General features: G+C 40.9%; 1 protein-coding gene and 1 pseudogene across 2 annotated transcripts in view; one reads left to right on the top strand and one right to left on the bottom strand.

Moving 5' to 3' along the window:
- Nucleotides 1-1,710: 1,710 nt before the first annotated feature.
- HPSE (heparanase) overlaps nucleotides 1,711-17,902 on the top strand; it is a 32,136-nt gene continuing 15,944 nt past the window's right edge. The window contains exons 1-3 of one of the 2 annotated variants that reach the window (XM_016156260.2): nucleotides 1,711-2,055; nucleotides 13,284-13,429; nucleotides 15,153-15,278. In XM_016156260.2, the coding sequence (XP_016011746.2) occupies nucleotides 1,826-2,055; nucleotides 13,284-13,429; nucleotides 15,153-15,278 (502 nt within the window). In that variant the 5' untranslated portion in view covers nucleotides 1,711-1,825. The remainder of the gene's footprint in view (nucleotides 2,056-13,283; nucleotides 13,430-15,152; nucleotides 15,279-17,902) is intronic. The other variant, XM_016156259.2, reaches the window with a different exon arrangement.
- Nucleotides 7,001-7,119, bottom strand: LOC118608979 (annotated as a pseudogene).

Here is a 17,902-nt window from a genome sequence, read left to right on the forward strand (position 1 = left end):
CGGGAGACAACAACTCAGCTGATCTCAATCAACGGATCATCATGTATGCAAGTCTCTCTTCTTCGCTTCCTCATTTATGTTTTCCCAGTTTCCATATTAGAACTCACATGTGGACCGCACTAGCCGACATCTCAACAAGGGCTCGGGGTGGTATGTAAGATCGATGTCATGACATGGCAGAGAGAGCCTAGGCATCCGCTTTTTTATCTCCATGTCTACCACCACATGATTTCCTGTAGCTTGGTGTTTCCATATGAATTTTCTTCTTATGTATAATTGTAGGACATGAATTTAATTCCCACTGCAGAATAGTAACTGATACATACACACAAAAAAATCTCCAAACTGTAACCCTCCTCAATTAACTATCCATTTAACTTTTACATTGCTTAAGAATAGACAGATCTATTCAAACTAGACACAAATTTCAAACAATTCATTTTTATTTATTGCTTTATTGATTATGCAATCTAAGTGGAAAATTCTAAGGGTTTTGGTGTTACGTGCTTATTTAACAAATATCTATTCGATTTCTACTAAGAGCCCAGTGTGATGTCATGGGTTTGATGAGTGTACTAGATAAGACAAACCTTGCCTCTGCTTTCATGGAGTTTATAATCTAGTAGATGAAACCAACACAGAGCAACACTTACAGTGCTGACAAATGCAATATGTTCTAGCAAGTTGAGGGGGTTGTTATGGTGTCACAGGGAGATGTCAGCTGCCTGGAGTTTCAGGCAAAGATTCTTTGAGGAAGTCGCATTTCAGCTGAGATAGGCCACTATCTGCTTCGGGTTGTGTAACTACCTTCACATCCCAATTCTGACAGTTGGACATGTTAATGTCTCAGAGCTTGGTTTCTCTTGTAAAATAAGGATAATACGCACCTGGCAGAGTTGTGAAGAGTGAGAGAATACAGATAAAGTACCTTTTAGGATATCAGGCATATAGCAAGCCTTAAATGCATGGTGTTTGTTATAGTTATATAGCAATGGAAGTATCAAAGGAAAACCAAAGAAAGATTTGACCAACAGCTAAAGATGAATGTACAGAGGAGAAATTTGGTAAAGGCTCCAAATTCAAGGAACAGCCACTACCCCACACTTGTTCAGAGCCTTCATTTCTGAGTTTTAGATGTTGGAGCACCAGATGCTTTAAGGCTCTGCTAACTGCGATTTTCATGAGAAGTTAAGGAATTTTTGGAGGTGTTCCTTCCAGCTGCAGGTTAGCCAATGCCCAGGTCAGATCTTTCAGGCAAAAGTAAGATGCCTGGGAAACAGCTCGCTAGCTAGAGCACACAAGGGTTAATCAGATTTTGGCAGGCTCAAGTGACAAGCAAGTCAGGTGATGAGACAAGAGATGAATCCTCAACTGAAGGCTTTAGTGAAGGGTCAGAAGACCTGGCGCCACCGAATAGGACCTGGAAGGGGAAAGCACTGGTGTTCCCACTAGAGTGTATAGGACACTGTGCTTCGGGAAGCTGCCCTGGGATGCCGCGCGCTCCTCACAGGGCGCTCTCTTCCCAGGCTTCCTGGGCTCTTGGATCCTGGCCATGTCTGCGCCTTTCGAATGGGTGTGAGTGATTTCATGAGTGGACGTGACCGCCACCGAGGAGAAAGCGTGCGAGGAAGTGGGAGTGAGCGGGGGAGGCGGGGCGGGGAGAAGAGGAGCAGTGGGCGGGAGGCAGGGCGCAGTGGGAGGGGGAAGGCGGAGTGAGCGGGTGGAGGAAAGGAGAAAAGGGCGCTGTGGTTTGGCGAGAGGAAGTGCCCGAGCTCGACTCTTGCTGCACGGCTGCTCGCCGGTTGGCCAGCCAGGTGAGCCCGAGATGTTGCTGCGCTTGAAGCCCGGGCTGCCGCTGCCGCTGCCGCTTCTGCTGCTCCTGGGGCCGCTCGGTGTCCTCTACTCTCGCGCCCAGGCGGGACCCGCGCGAACCGAGGACGCCGTGGAGCTGGACTTCTCCACCGAGCGGCCGGTGCACCTGGTGAGCCCTGCGTTCCTGTCCTTCACCATCGACGCCAACCTGGCCACGGACCCGCGGTTCCTAACATTTCTGGGGTAAGCGCTTGCCTGCGGGTCCCGGTGCGCCTGTGCCCTTTCCTGTCCTGACATCCACGGCCACTCGCCTCCTCGTCTCTTTTTCTTTTTTGCCTCTTTTGCCATTCTCTCTCTCTCTCTCTCTCTCTCTCTCTCTCTCTCTCTCTCTCTCTCTCTCTCTCCCCCCCCACCCCTTTCTCCCTCTCTCCCTTTCTCCCTCCCTCCATACTGCTCTTGCCTCCCGACTTCATTCATTCAGCCAGTGTTCACCGAGTGCCAACTAAGAGCCAAATAAAGAGGGACCCGGGCAAGTGCACCTGGAGGGCTGTGAGCACTTGAATTTGCTGCACGGTGTAGGACAAGTGAGACTGTGGACCAGGTTTCTGTCTCTCAAACTGTTAGGAAGGTTTTACACAAACACACACACACACACACACACACACACAGTCGAATGGAAAAGGCCTTAAAGAATAAGCTTACTTACTCTACGTATATATTTTAAAATTTTTAAGTTATATGTAATATATGTATTCGAAATAACTTTTAAAGACAGTTTTAGGTTCATAGCTAAATCGAGCTCAAATTATAGAGATTTCTCATACTACACTTTTTAAAAAAATCTAAATATCAAATAAATGAGACCTGGAAGGCTATTGCAGTGACTCACAGAGCCTTAATAAAAAGATACCTCTCCAAGATAAGGCTGAAAATTGTGGTGGCACTGCTTTATCGGCTGTAATATCTGTCTCGACTGGGAAAGACCAAACCTAGTACACTGGCCCCTAACCCATGAGTGCAGGCTGATCCCCAGTTGGGGGGACAACAGGGGTCCCAGGCCATCTAAGCCACTCATCTAGGTCATAAGAGCTTCCAGAGATGGCTACACCACTACCAACCCAGGAAGCTGGTAATCTCGCCATTGCCAAATGCCTAGATCCTGTCCTTCCTGTGCTGTTACTAATTTGAGTCATTTATTCTGCAAATAAAAGCAGGTAGCCTACTGGTTAAGAAATTGGCAGTCAGATTACACTGGCTTGATTCCCAACTCTGCCAAAGCTGAGTGGCTTCGTTACCTGGCAACTCTAGCTTCAATTTCCTCGCCTCTAGGATGAAACTTCTGTAAAAACTTTCTCCTAGGATTGTTATGAGGATTTGATGAGATAATACATAAATACTTAGCACAGTGTTTGACACAAAGTGTTCATCATTTAAGCTAATTGCTTCTTTCTGAAAAATGTCAAACGTTTGCTAACCATTCACCAGTTCTCTGTGTGTTTCTTTTAATCATAGTGAACCTCCATCTTTCCCCCTCTGGCAGGAGAGGGAGAATTTCCTGGTGGAGAGAAGTCCCATTTTTTTGTCCTGCTCTTTAGGGATAAAAAGGTGATACAGGAAGCAGCTGGTTGGGAGACAGAAAGATTACTCCGGAGAAACCCTGAAGTGTAAGGCTCCATATCTGAGCCCCCAGCCCTAGCTTGAGGGGAGAGGGTGAGAGGAGAAGAAAGGATGTGAGGGCACTTGACTGAAAACTGAGGGATTAAGTAAACGACCACTTAATGAAATGTGAGAACTCAAGTCCTGTTTTGCTGCTGAAGCCAGAATATGCCCACTCCTTCCCCAAGGAAGGGCATTTAGGGATTCCTTCCTGGAGAAACTGGTCCAAAAGAAAAAAAAACCTACTTTTGGGGGTCAAGGCCTGATAACCCTATAGTCAAACTAATCAACTGACTAGCACCCAACTCCCCACTGCCCACCCCCAACTACACACAGAACTTCTTCTAGTCTGCCATTTAGTGAGTGCAATACCTTTGCCTCTTCTTAAACCCAGTCTCTTCATTTCCCAAAGTATTGTTTCTTCCCCCCTGACCCCCAACTTTTTGTTAAATGATGGCCGATAATGAAAACCAAAAAAGCGTAGCATGCAATCAATAAAACTGCTTTTTGGTTTACAAAACAGTGTATTACTGTTCATGTGGGCTTCTCTCCAGGGCTGGCTCCTGGCTACTCCAGGTTCCTTCTTTAGCAAAAGCTGTCTTCGAAGATGTCCCAAGAGGCATCTGCAACCCACACTCTTCCTAGCTGAGATCTAAAAGACTGCAGCTCAAAGAGGCAGGAGCTCCCTCTCCTTCTCATCTAAGACCTAGCTTTTGAATTAGGGTCTAAGGATCCAGCTCCCCAGGATGGTTAGCACAGTGCCAAGAGTGTCTTGGCCATCTCAGCAGACAAAACATTTAGCTTTCATCTCAGAAGACAACACTAAGCTTAATATCTGTTCACAGGAGCAGAGGGTGAGATGAGCCTTGTTTTATTACAGGTCCTCAAAAATGAAGATGCTCGGGTGAAGACTGCAAAACTGAGCAGAAGAAAGCTGAAGTACTAAGAAGGAGAGGATAATAAACCTAGATGATACTAATTGAGCCTTTGTCATATGCCAGGCCCTGCTCTAAGCACCTCTGATGTATTAATTTAGTCCTTGATACAAAACTCTGAGGTCAGTACTATAATTATCCCCATTATAAAAATGTAGTGATTGAGCCTTAGGGAGTTACAATAACTTGCTCGTGGTCAGCCAGCCATTACAGGAAGGAGCAGAATTTGAAAACAGATGCTAATTGCAGAACCAAAAGTAAATGCAAAAAAAGTAAAGCAGTTTAGAATTTTTTAAAGGCAACAGGGTAGGATATTGTAGAAAAAGATTGTCCAGAAACAAATTGGGAAGATTGATATAATGAAAAGGAGCACTGATCAGAGAGCAGAGGATTGGGGTGCCTCCCAAGAGGCCTAAGCAAATTTAATCAGACAGCATGGTTCTATTTCCCATGATGACAAACAGATTTTTTTTTTTCACATTTGCAATTAGAAAACAGAGTACACAGAATTTAAATGCCCATGATAGGACAATCTAGAATTGTAAAGAAGCATCCTTTCAGTTTGCCCTCTTCCCAGAGGTATAATCAACTACCCAATCAAGAACTTCCTAAGCCTGACTATGTGAAGCTCCAAAGATGCCCTGGATCTCAAGGATGGGAGGGTTGAGACCAGCACTGCTCAATAGAAACAGAACGTGAGCCTCATATGCAAGCTCTGTAATTAAAACTTTTCTAGTGCCATGTTTAAAAAAGATAAAAAGAAATAGGTGAAATTAATTTTACTAATATATTTTATTTAACGTAAACTATTTAAAATAATATTTCAAGATGTAATCAATATAAAAATATTCATGAGATGTTTTACATTCTTCGTTGAACCAAGTCTTCAAGATTTGGTATGTATTTTCTACTCACATCTCAATTCGGACTAGCTACATTTCAAGTGCTCAACAGCCGCATGTGGCAGGTGGTTACTGTACTGGATGGTGCAGTCCCCATTCGGTGTAGAGCACTAAGTCAGTGGCAGAGGTGACAGTACTGCAGAGCAAAAATGTGGTGCTAAACAGCGACTGCAGTAAGAATTACCTTGCTTTTCATAGGATTTGCTTGTTTTTCTTTGGCAAAGTTCGTCCCTTTTTGCCAATTTGATAACTATTTATTAACAATAACTTTCAATCATCAAATTCCTGCACCTTCATTGATAAAGTTGCTTTTAATATTTGATACAGCACTTATCAGTGTCAAGCGCATGTTTTAATAACCGACCTTGGAACGGGCCAGAGGCCCTCTCTTTGCCTGCTGCTTACAGAAATAACCACAGAGAAACAGAGGACTGAGAACGATCAGAGCCATGCACAGACTCACATTTTCTGACCCCTCAGAAGTGCTCCCTCCTGTTGAGTACTCATTCTCTCCCCTCCCAAACTTTCCATTGTGCTTCCTAGAGCCCTTTGCATGGTAACCCTGTTCCATCCTCCTATACTATTCCTGCCACCGCCTTGCCCTAGCAAAGCTCGGCTCCTCTCTGAAGACCCACGCAAAGAAGTAGTCATGGCTCCTTCTCTGGAGTAGCCCTTTGGAGCAGAAGCTGGGCCTTCTCCCGTGCTGCAGCCCTTGTCTCATTCCCCGGTGCAGTTTCTAAATAACTGCCCATCAGTTTGAACTCCAGACTGCTATGGTTCAAATCCTTATTGGCTCATTACCTTGGGCAAATTATTTACCCTCCTTTTGTTCAAGTTCCTTGTCTGTAAATTGTGGACGATGATACCTATCTTATTGGGTTGTTTTAGGATTAAATGAAATAATCTATGTGAAGTACTCAAAACACTCAGTTTGGACTAAGCTGATGCATGCTGGAGACGACTGTCCTGACTCCAGCGTGAGGTTCACTGTCGCCACGACTGTCCTGACTCCAGCGTGAGGTTCACTGTCGCCATGGCTGGCTCTCATCCTATGCTCCTCGTCACCACACTCTGCTCCCCTCTCACTCGCTTCTCTTTACTGATAAAGACTGGTACCAATCTCAGTTTCTCCTGCACTCCCACATCCCATCATCATCCTAGGTAACTTCAAGTCCACTTGAATAAACTGTCTCTCAATTTCTTCACACCCACATTTTTTAGTAAATTTATTGGGATGACATTGGTTAGTAAAATTATATAGATTTCAAGTGTACAATTCTATAATACATCATCTGTATATTGCATTGTGTGCTTACCATGCAAGGTCAAGTCTACTTCCATCACCGTATAGTTGACCCCCTTTACCCTTTCCTACCTCTCCTCTCCTCTCCCCTCTTCCCCTCTGGTACCCACTAAACTGTTATATGTTTCTATGAGATTTTGTCTTGTTTGTTGCTTTCGGTTTTATATCCCACATATGAGTGAAATCCTATGATTCTTGACTTTTTCCATCTGACTTATTTCATTTAGCATGATTATCTCAAGATCCAGCCATGCTGTTGCCACAAATGGCAGTATTTCATCTCTTCTTATGACTAATATTTAATTGTATATATGTACCACATATTCTTTATCCAATCACCTATCAAAGGACACTTGGTTGTTTCCATGTCTTGGCCCACTCTTTTTTTTTAATGCCTACAGCACCTGGTCTTCCTAGGTGGTCTCCCATCCAAGTACTAACCAGGCCTGACCCTGCTTAGCTTCGGAGATCAGATGAGATCAGACTTGTTTAGGGTGGTATGGCTGTTTGGCCTACATTTTAAAACAACCTTTACTCAGTGTTGTACTGGAACCACCTTGCACCAGCTGTGAAATGTGTGCATCTCTTTCCAACTCCCTATTCAGTGACATCAACACTGGTAGCTTGAAATCAGCCCTGGTGGGAATATTTACACCATGGACATTTACAAACATTAAACATGTCACTTTTTTTCACTGCAGCCACTTAATGTCACAGCTGCAAAATGACTCATTTCATCACTAAGAATCTTGCAGCATCTGAAATCTTAACTTAAAATCTCCCATTCTTGGAGCCTCTTGGCTCTTTCATTCTGTGGATCCCACCACAACTATTTTTTAATACCTCTGCTGAACAGCCTTCTCTTCTCTCTACTTCTTCAGTATATGGGTTTCTTATTTTGGACTTGTTGATTTATCACATGAACCACTTTTGTGATAATATCCCACATCCCTGCCCCATTTTTCCTGTCAAAACCCCAAACCTAGCTTACTCTGACTGTATTTTTCCTCTTTGGAATCTATAGGGTGACCATAAATTCTAAAAATGAAAGATATTATTTGATCATGAATTGTAATACATGTTAATCAACCCTATTTATGTATTTGCCTCTCCTTCCAACCTCAGTGACCACCCTAGTTAGCTGGGCTATTGAGCCCTTGGGGGTGGAAGGGAATCTCCCAGCCATACAGATTGATGTCACGCTATAAATTCTTGGCCTCCAGACTTACTTGGCTCTTAGTGCTACCCCTTAACTCTTCATTTCCCTGTCTCTCTCATTCTCCACTTCCTTTAAAACTCTGATCCCATCTCTACCTCGTCACCCATAGCCTGTGAACACATTTCTGTTTCCCAAAGAAAATGAAGTCACTAGACAGGAACTTCCATTTCTTCCTGACATCTAAACTGCAGACATGTCATGGCTATGTCTACCTTTCTTCCTTTCTCTCTTCTTAGGCCAGTTCTTCTGCTCTGCTCTGAACCCTGTCCCTTCCTCCTTCCCAAAAGACTTTATTCTATTAGTCATTTCTTCTGTTACCTGTATCTTTAATCTCATTCCTTTTATCTCTTAGTATAGAAACATCTTCAAGCCTTTTCCATCCCAAACACCTCCCTGCACATATGCCTTTGGAGCAACTGCTCTCTTTCTCCTCTCCCCCTTTGGAGCTTTCCTTACTGCCCATTCCTTCCTTGTTCCACCCTCATGATGACCCCATCATTGTGTCATAAAGCCAATCTCTCCAACGTCATTAATGACCTTATTTTATTACAAAATCCAATGAACACTTTTCAATCCTTATCTTATTCTTTCTGTTATGGGTTGAATTTTTGGATGTCCTCCCAAAAATTTATGTGTTGAATTCCTAACCCCTAATAGCTTACTATGTGACCTTATTTGAAAAGAGTTTTATTGCAGACACAATTAGTTAAGAATTGGTCTTATTGGAATGGGCTGAGCCCTAATCTGATGTGACCGATGTCCTAAAAAGGGGAATCTGGAGACAGACATGCACACAAAAGAAATGCCATGTGAAGATTGGAGTTATGCCACTACAAGGAATGACCAGAAGCTATGAGAGATCCTTCCTCAGTGCTTTCAGAGGGAGCATGGCCTTGCCAACAACTTGATTATCAATTTCTAGCCTCTAGAACTATGAAACAACAAATTTCCCTTGTTTAAACTACCTAGTTGTGGTACTTTGTTATTGCAGCTTCAGCAAATTAACACGGTCTCCTGGAAGCATTTAGCAATGCTGACAATTGAAATATTTTCTCATCCCTTTGGGTCTGTGTCATTTCCATTTCCGGGGGTGTCCCCCACCTCTCTAACGATTCTTCTCCATCTCTTTCTTTACCTTGTCTTAAACATTGATGTTCCTCAGGCTTTAGACCTAGACCTTCTTGCACTTCCTGTAATCTCCTGAGTGGTCTCACCCACTTCCATGCTTGAATTACTCTTTCTGCAGTAGTGTGCTAGGAAACGTTTAACAGCCAGATCTCTGAGAGGAGGGAGACTGATGTAAGTTTTTTTTCCTTATGCCTGTGGTGTAAATACTCCCACCATGGCTAATCTCTAACTTCCAGCAGTTTAACAGGGGTTCTCAAAGTTTAACCACTGGCTCTTATGAGGTAGTAGGGATCAGTACAATACCGGCTCCAGCACACCTTCGCTTTTGTGTCAGACATGAGGAATTTATTTTTACGTAAGTTAAGATAAAAATACCTGCAGACTTTTCTTTCCCCTAACAATCTGTTCCGGAAATGGGATATCTGCAGCTGCTGCATTTTTACGTGTCCTTTTGTTATTTCCATGGCCCTGTGGCGGTGGTAGATTTATTTCCCTTTCTTGTTCCTCTGTATGATAGAAATACTGGACCTTTGATTAATTTTTTGAGAAGTTTTGCAGCTGTTTTAAATCTGATTTTTGTCAGAAGGCATAAATATTGTATTCTCAAAACAAGAAAATATTCCATTGCAAAGAAGACAAACAGAAAGGTCCTTAATACTAATACTTTGAAGCATGTGATTTCCTTTACTTGGCAGGAGCCATAGCATTCATCGGGTTTCAATTTTGTTTAGAAAACAGTCTTTGTCTGGCCCCACTTGCCCTTTCAGCAGGCTGAACTTGACTGTTCATTCACTGACACAGTATTTATTAAGCACAAGCTGTGTGCCAGGCACTGATCTAGATGCTTCTCTAGGTAGTACAGAGATTCTGATGAGCCAGACAGGTAAGGTCCCTGCTTTTACTTCAGGGTAGGATCTGGCATAGATAGTAAACCAGAAACAAATAAGCAAGCTAATTTCAGAGTGGTGAATGCTACAAAGGAAATAAAGGTAGGGTAATGTGATGGAGAATGACCCAAGGTGGTATATTCACTACTTGTCCTCAAGCATCTGCCCCCAGCTGTGCACAAATGCACATCTTACGATGCAACAGCTCCTTCTGCCTGTTGCTAGTTTTACTTCCTCTTCCCAGAAAGCACCAGCCTCTCACCAGTTTACAAATATCATTCACACTGATATAAATGGGCTTCCTCTATCATCAAACACAACCAAAATGCCAAGGCCCAGAATCAGTGTCTGGCCAAAGGTAGTAGAACAAGATCATCCTGGAGAGACTCTGAGGAAGTACCTTGTATTAGTTTTAGGGCCATATCTCCTCATCTGTGGGCTGGTGTTACTAGTCACCGACTCAGACTGAGGACTCTCCATCCTAATATCTTACCTATGTATCTTCTGAGCTCCAGACGCACATGGCCTAAGGCCTGATGGAAACATGTTTCGGCCTGATGAAAGGGGAACTGTTGCATTGGCATCTAGAATTCTACAAAACTGAGCCCCCCCTCCGCCCCTTCATCCCTTTCTCCAAGCTGTCACATATTCTTCATCTCAGCAAATAATATTACCTTCTTCCAAGATGCTTCCCATGGGTAATTCTTGACTCTTCTCCCACATCCAATTAAATACCAAATCTAGTGTTTCTACCTCCACATGTATCTTGAATTTATCCGCTTCTCTTCATTACCTCACCCCACCTTGGCCCATTACTTTCTGTCCACATTAACATGACCCCAGTCTTGGTCCTGCTATTCAGTTGTTTACCCTGCAGCCTGAGATTCTTTTCTAAAATAAGAGTCTGGTGAGCTCACTCCACTGCTTTGAATCCTTCCATGGCTCCCCATTGTACTGCTAGGCGTGGTGGCCTATGGGTAGGATCGATATGGACCTGCTTGCCTCTGGAGTTTATCCTCTCCCAGGAACTCCACGCTCCACTCTCTAGGCTCTGGCCACATCTGTCAGCCCTTTAGTGGTGCCATATGCTCTTAGGCATCTGGTCTTTGCACAGACTTTTCCCTACACCTGGAACACTTCTTTTGATCCCACCTCACTATTTTTGATCTGGCTGAGATTTACTCCTTACAGATGTCCAACAGTGAAGCCCTTTCCCCTGGAAAACCTCCAACCACCCCTTGCCCCAACCCAAAGTTTGAGTTAATGTCCCCTTTGTTCTCATAGCACCGTTTGGGAATTGCCTGTTTACTTGTTCATCTATATCATTAGAGTATAAATTACATGAGAACAGCAGCTGTGTCTGTCTCATTTGCCCTCATATTCCTAGCAAGGAGCATAATGCCTCCACGAAGTGGGCCTGCAGTAACTATATATTGAAAAACTAATGGATGGCTATATCTCCTTTAAGTAAATTTTTGTTTCTTCATCTATCTTAAACACACACACACACATACATACACAAAAACACACTCACTAAACCACCCTGCATAAATTAAAATATGTGCCTATTATTAAAAAACTTGTAAAATACAAAAAAGCAATAGAAAAGGGTCTATCATCCATTTCACCACATAGTAATCACTGTTATCTCCTTCTATAGGTATTGTTTCATTGTTGAAATGACACTATGTCTACAGTTTGTTCATTTTATTGTGGTAAAATATACTAAATAAAATTTGTCATTTTAACCATTTTTAAGCATGTAGTACACTGGCATTAAATACATGCACATTATGGTGCAATCATCACTACCATCATGTTAGAACGTTCACCTTCTGAACTGAAACTGTACCCATTAAACAATAATGCTCTGTTCCCCCCTCCCTGCAGTTTATTTCTTTGGGTTTATAGCAGAGTGGAATTGGCTTTCTTCCGAATCCTCGCTTAGTCCAAGTTAGCATTTCCATTTATTTTCAAGTGGTTTAGAGGACTCCATGGCAGACGCCATCCTTCTAGAGTTCTGGTGCTGTCAGGTATTTCAGGCAGGGTGAATTCCAGGTCGATTACGTTTCTGAAGTCTCGCTTTGCGTCGCGCTTCCTCCTGCCAGACCCACATATGTTCAAGGGCTCATGAAAATACTTTAACTTCTTTTAAGATGCACAGACTCCAAGAAAATAAGTTTTTAGCTCAAAGAAAATGTTTTCACATGTAATATTGGCATATTTATCTTTAAATAAATAGCTTCATAACATATAATTCTTTTAAAAAAAATTTGTGGAGAAACAGGCTCATAAAGGAAAAAGTGCCCAGATAGTACAATAATAAACTCTCAAGTTATGAATATAAATGGTGAGGAGAACTTGCCGAGGTTTTTTAATGCAGGATACTTATTCTTTCATTAATTTCCATCTTTTAATTTCTCTTTTCTAAGCATAAATAAATCTTTTGAAAATTTTTCGTAGCATTATATATAGTTAAACAGGAGCATATATTAAAATTTTAAATTTTAGGTCAGGTCTTTAATTCTTAGGATATTAAGAAGTATTGGCAATTAGATATTTTCCTGGAGTGATTTTTTTTATTTGAAATAAATCCAGATGTAAACTAAAATCAGGCCAATCTGAGAACTACACAGCATTGATTTTATGTGTTTTAAGAGCGTTCCAGAGAGCAGCGTGGCCAGGATCACATGCGTGAGACTTCAGCAACGTTTGGCAGGGGTCCCTGTTACTTGGGTCTTCTGCTTTCTTAGTTTTGTTCACTTAAATATTTATGACATCTTCATCCTTCTGAGGGAAGGGATTATAAATCCTAATTCCATTCTGTAGCACCTGGTACCATGCTGAGCAGCTGACAGGCACCTATCAGGAGCATTTTTGACTTGATGAGATATGCATTTGAATTGCTCAAATTGGAAGTGTCAGTGATAGGAATTGGAACCTTATATAATTCTAAGCTATTTGACTTAAATTAAAAAAGATTGTTTTCTTTGGGGGAGGGAGGTGGTTAGGGAGAGGAGAAAGAATCACAAGTCATTTGTGAACTTCTCTGGGAACATAAATTTTTGAAGACGATCTATTTTTCAAAGAAACACAGAGTCATCTTTCCTGTCATCTCCACTCTCTCACCTCTTTTCCTCCATCAATCATAAGACATTATGAGTTTTCTGAAAGCACTGAACACTATTCTACTTGTCAAGTTAAAATACAACCTCTTGCCGAAGAGCTCCAGGTTGTCTCCAGGTGTCTAGAAGAGCAACCTCACAATTAGAACCATTCGGATTGAGACCATTCCCCTAATATAACAACATGACTTCTCTCTCCAAGGCCTGTATAGCTAGACACGAAGAAATAAGTCCACTGAAAGAGAAGGAAGTAAACCTGTTTGACTGGATTATCACAGAAAAAATCATTCTAATTTCTTGCTTGTCTTCATAACAGTTCTGCAAAGCTTCGTACTTTGGCCAGAGGTTTGTCTCCTGCATACCTGAGATTTGGTGGCACCAAGACAGACTTCCTAATTTTTGATCCCAAGAAGGAACCAAGCTTTGAAGAGAGGATTTACTGGCAATCTCAATCCAAGCAAGGTGAAAAAATTTAAAGATTAACCACATATTTTCTTAACTTGAGTCAGTCATGAGCATTCAATAAGAAAGGAAGGGCTCCCAGCTGACCTGTGGAGGCGCCTACCTGGAAGGAGGAGCAGTGTGCAGGTTTCCTCCTCCTGATGTTTTCATGAAATGTGAACCGTCCCATAAGGTGTGCCATGCACGACTGAGAGTTAACTGTGGGTAAATAACAACAAAGTAGCTGACAGACAGAGCTGCCCAGAGGGAGCATGTGGGGAGAAATGTCTCAAACTGAAGAGAGTAATTTCTAGTTGAAGATGTAATGGGTTGAAACCCATTTATTGTGGAACTAGAATGTGGATGAAAGGCATACCAAGAGGACGTGAGATATACTCTGCTCCTAAGAGAGGATTTTAAGACTTAATTTATTGAGCAGTGGTTCTCAAACTTTATTCACTATACATAATCTCCTGGAGTGAGTTTGAATATTCACATACCTAGGCTCCAGCCTTAGTTCCAAGGTTAGCAAGTTCCTCAGGTAATTCTGATATTGGAAGTCTGTGAGCTTCACCTGAGAAACCTGCCCCTAGGGAACCACAAGGATTTGCCCATTTTTCATTAAGTGCCATACAGACATCAAAGGGAAGTTAAATCATTATCTTAAAAAAATTTAAATGTCATATACATTATGAATTATAGTAATATAAGTATAATGCATATATTAATGAATATTTCATTTTTTCATATGTTACACATTTTCCTTCTGTTTATTTTTTTTTGGTTAAGAAGTATTTAGAACAGTTAATCAGTAACTGGGCCAAAATTGATAGAATAGTAATTAGAAAAAAAGCAGGAGGATTCTCTTGAAATAACACGTTGGAATAGTTTATGGTTAGACTTGGCCCTTTCCCACCAGTCATATGTCTCATAAGTTTAGACCAGAAACTGTCCGGAAACTGTCCTTTGCTCATTAACTTTTTTCATCCTGTTTGGTGGGGGCGAGGGGGGGGGTCCCTGGGATTATCCAAGTGCCTCTGAAACATTCTTTGTGCACATGGGGATGGATAAGGCACCGGCTGCCAGAAAACCAGAATGTGCAGTTTCCCAGAAAGGAAGTGGTTGGCATGTCCACCAGCCCTGGCAGCAAGCGCCCAGCATCCCTGCTGCCTTGTGATAAAGAAACACAGTCTGTCTGACAGGATAGTGGTGGGTTTTCAAAGTGCACGTGTTGTGATCTCAGAAACTTTGATGTTACCAAATTTGAAGGGAAAAAAGTCAACATTTCCTGCGTACTGTTATGCCAAGAGGAAATCACCACATATCAGACACAGTCCACGTAAAACAAATTTCTAAGTGTTTTGAAGGTGAACCTTAAGAGAACTGAATTATGTTTTCTTCAGTGGGATTCTCTGGTAATTCCAAGTTTTTGAGGAGCCTTCTGAATTGTTAAATAACTTGAAATTATATCCAGTGTACCAGTGTGTCCAGTGTGTCCAATGTTTCTTAGGAAACCTGCCCTTTGGGTACTTTTTGTTTTGTTTTGTTTTGTTTTGTTTTTGTGATGACCAGTTAGCCAGAAAATTGACGTATATAACAGAATATATTTTCTCTGATTTCATACCTAACAAACGGAAACTTAATTATCCTATTTTAGTCACATAAACAGCCAACTAAATAAATGTATAGGATTTCAACCTCATCAATGTGATAATAGATTCTCTGAATTATCTTCCATTTGTAGATATTTGCACATCTGGATTCATCCCTTCTGATGTGGAGAAGAGGTTACAGTTGGAATGGCCATTCCAGGAGCAATTGCTGCTCAGAGAACAGTATCAGAAAAAGTTCAAGAATAGCACCTACTCAAGTAAGGAATGAACAGCACCCTGCAGATGTCCCGGCTCCTAAAATATTTGGATAACTTGAACTTGGGCTTGAATCTAATAAGCCCTACAGTAATTATACAAAGCTGCATAATACTCAAATATTATCGAGAGTTAATGGGAAAATTTTAAACACCCCCCCCCAATTTTTTTTTTCTTTTCTTCACCTGACTTTGCTGACTAGCCACAGAATGAAATATTAAAATCATTCATTCACAAGCTAATAATGACCTAAACTTTTCTGAAGAACTAGGAAATCAAGGAAGACATGAATACATTCCTTGTGTAAAAATAAAATATAAAAGTGTGAAGAATAAAATGCAAAAAGCATTTACACCTTGTCCATTCTCTCTTCCTCCCAGAAGCAACCCCTATTATAAGTTGGTATATCCTCAAGCAGGGGAATCCTGGCTCAGACCAGACCGTCTTGTCCATCAAGCAGCTCTCTCTTTTTCTTTCTTCTGTGGCTTTGCAAAACACAGGACTAGCTCAACTAACCAGAAATTTATTTACATCCACTGAAACAGTTTTCCAGTCTTCAAAATGATATGACATTGTTACACAAGGATTTAAAGCAACTGAAACAAGTGAGCCTTATTTAACTATGAAATGTATTTTTATCCGAAAGTTAATGTTGTATATCTATCTAGGGGATGATCTTGCCCCGGATCTCAGTTAAGGAAATAACCTGCTCAGATACTGTGCGTCTTCTTCTGACTTTTTAAAAATTAAGTATCTTGAAGTTAATTTGGGTTACTCAACATTTCTAAAAGTACATTATCGAAAGTAAATTTTTTATCTTTATAAGATTTTACTGTATAACATCTAGATTTCAGTGTGTCAAATAGATTTTTTATTTTTATATTTTTTATTTATAAAGGACAGAAAAAATGTGACACATAAGAAATCAGAAAATAGGTTATATGCTAATAGATAATGTAGTTCTCTAAATTTTTTTTTTTTTTTTTTTGTATTTTAAAGTTGGGGATGGGTGCATACACTGACACATGAATAATATAATCTATAGTTGAGTGGCATTTGGCATAAAGCAGGGCCATCTCAGATCCCGTTAAAGAAGTAATAAAAGTACAAGAGACCCACAGCAATAAAGTCTCACTTGTAATAAATCATTATGATATAGGCCTACTGGGAGAAGACCTCAGAGTATTAGGCAATCTATAGAGTCCTGCTTTTTTTTTTTTTATCATGTTAAACATTACACCAGTTTATCATCAATTTTTCTTTAAAAAGTTTTGCTACCTCACATGATCTTTCTGGAACCAAGATGGCAGGTTTCCAACATCTTTTCCTGCCTCTGGGACTTGGACATTCATAGTTTCTATACCGAGGGAAATCGCCTTTACTAACTATGTCGTAATTATGTCAGTATAACTCCAGCTACCCTGCTGGCACTGCTAAAATGTACAACAGGTACAGATAGTTTATTTATATTTGGAAATATTTGACCTCTGGTTTGAAATTCTCTATTTTAATTTACATGTCTTAGAAACATATAGATAGGAAACTACTGTGTTTGTTCTGGGTACCAACTCATTATAATGATAAGTATCTCAGAAGCCGGGTGTTCCCACACATTGTTCTGCATTCATGGCTGAAGCTGGTAATGCCTGAGTATCTTAGGGTGATATCATATGATGGAAGAGATAGTAAACGTCTATTGTGGTGAGAACTCATTAATTGCTTAGTGACCTACACCTTTAAAATGGGTGTCCTGGAAGATACAGGTAAGTTTTCTAATTATAGGGCCCATTGCGTGGTGTGTTTCACTTAAGTAGAAGATGACAGAAACATTTGTCATGAGAATATAAACTCACACTTTAAACCTGTTTGGACAGGAAAAGGAAACAATGTTACAGATATAAGTCTGGGTGTGACAGCAGGAAGGACTCTCATTAAAATAATCATATTTAATGAGTTAACTCTTTGTTCTCTTTCTCTACCTCTCTTCCTCATTACCCTACTCCTCCACCCCTACCACCCACTCTCACACGGGATGCTGGACACACGTATGTGAATGCACATGGAATAATACCAGAGAAATAGTCAGTGCCAATTTTTAATGTGTCATTTAGATTGTCTTTGTCCTAGGGATCTTCCAATCCTCTCATACAGTAAGAGATAAGATTGGATAATGATTGAGAATTGAATAATTGCTATGAGTTTTCTTACTATTCTTATTTTGAGGAGGAAATAGGCCAGATGGTTTTTTGTTGTTTTGGTTTTTTGAAAGACTAGATTTAAACTCAGTGATTACATTCCTTACTATAGGAGATGTTACTATTATGTTACAGGGGGCATATGATAGAATTTCAAGCTACATATATTCCAGCGCATTTGGAAAAATGAAAAAATAGAAGAAGAGTAAAGTATGAGTTGAATAAATACTCTGAAATGCAAACATTTCAGGTTTTCTGAAAATGCCATAATTTTTGCAAAGGGGATGGGCAACAACAGTGCTTTATATCTGTAAGAGTGTTTTATGATTTACAAAGGGTTTTCACACATGTGTTGTTTCTACCTTGGTTTTATGAGGTAGGTAACTAGTTTCAGGATTGTAGATCTGTAGCTGGGTAAAGGGGTCGGCCCT

Source organism: Rousettus aegyptiacus, unplaced genomic scaffold, assembly GCF_014176215.1.
Source record: "Rousettus aegyptiacus isolate mRouAeg1 unplaced genomic scaffold, mRouAeg1.p scaffold_m13_p_10, whole genome shotgun sequence".
NCBI lineage: Eukaryota > Metazoa > Chordata > Mammalia > Chiroptera > Pteropodidae > Rousettus > Rousettus aegyptiacus.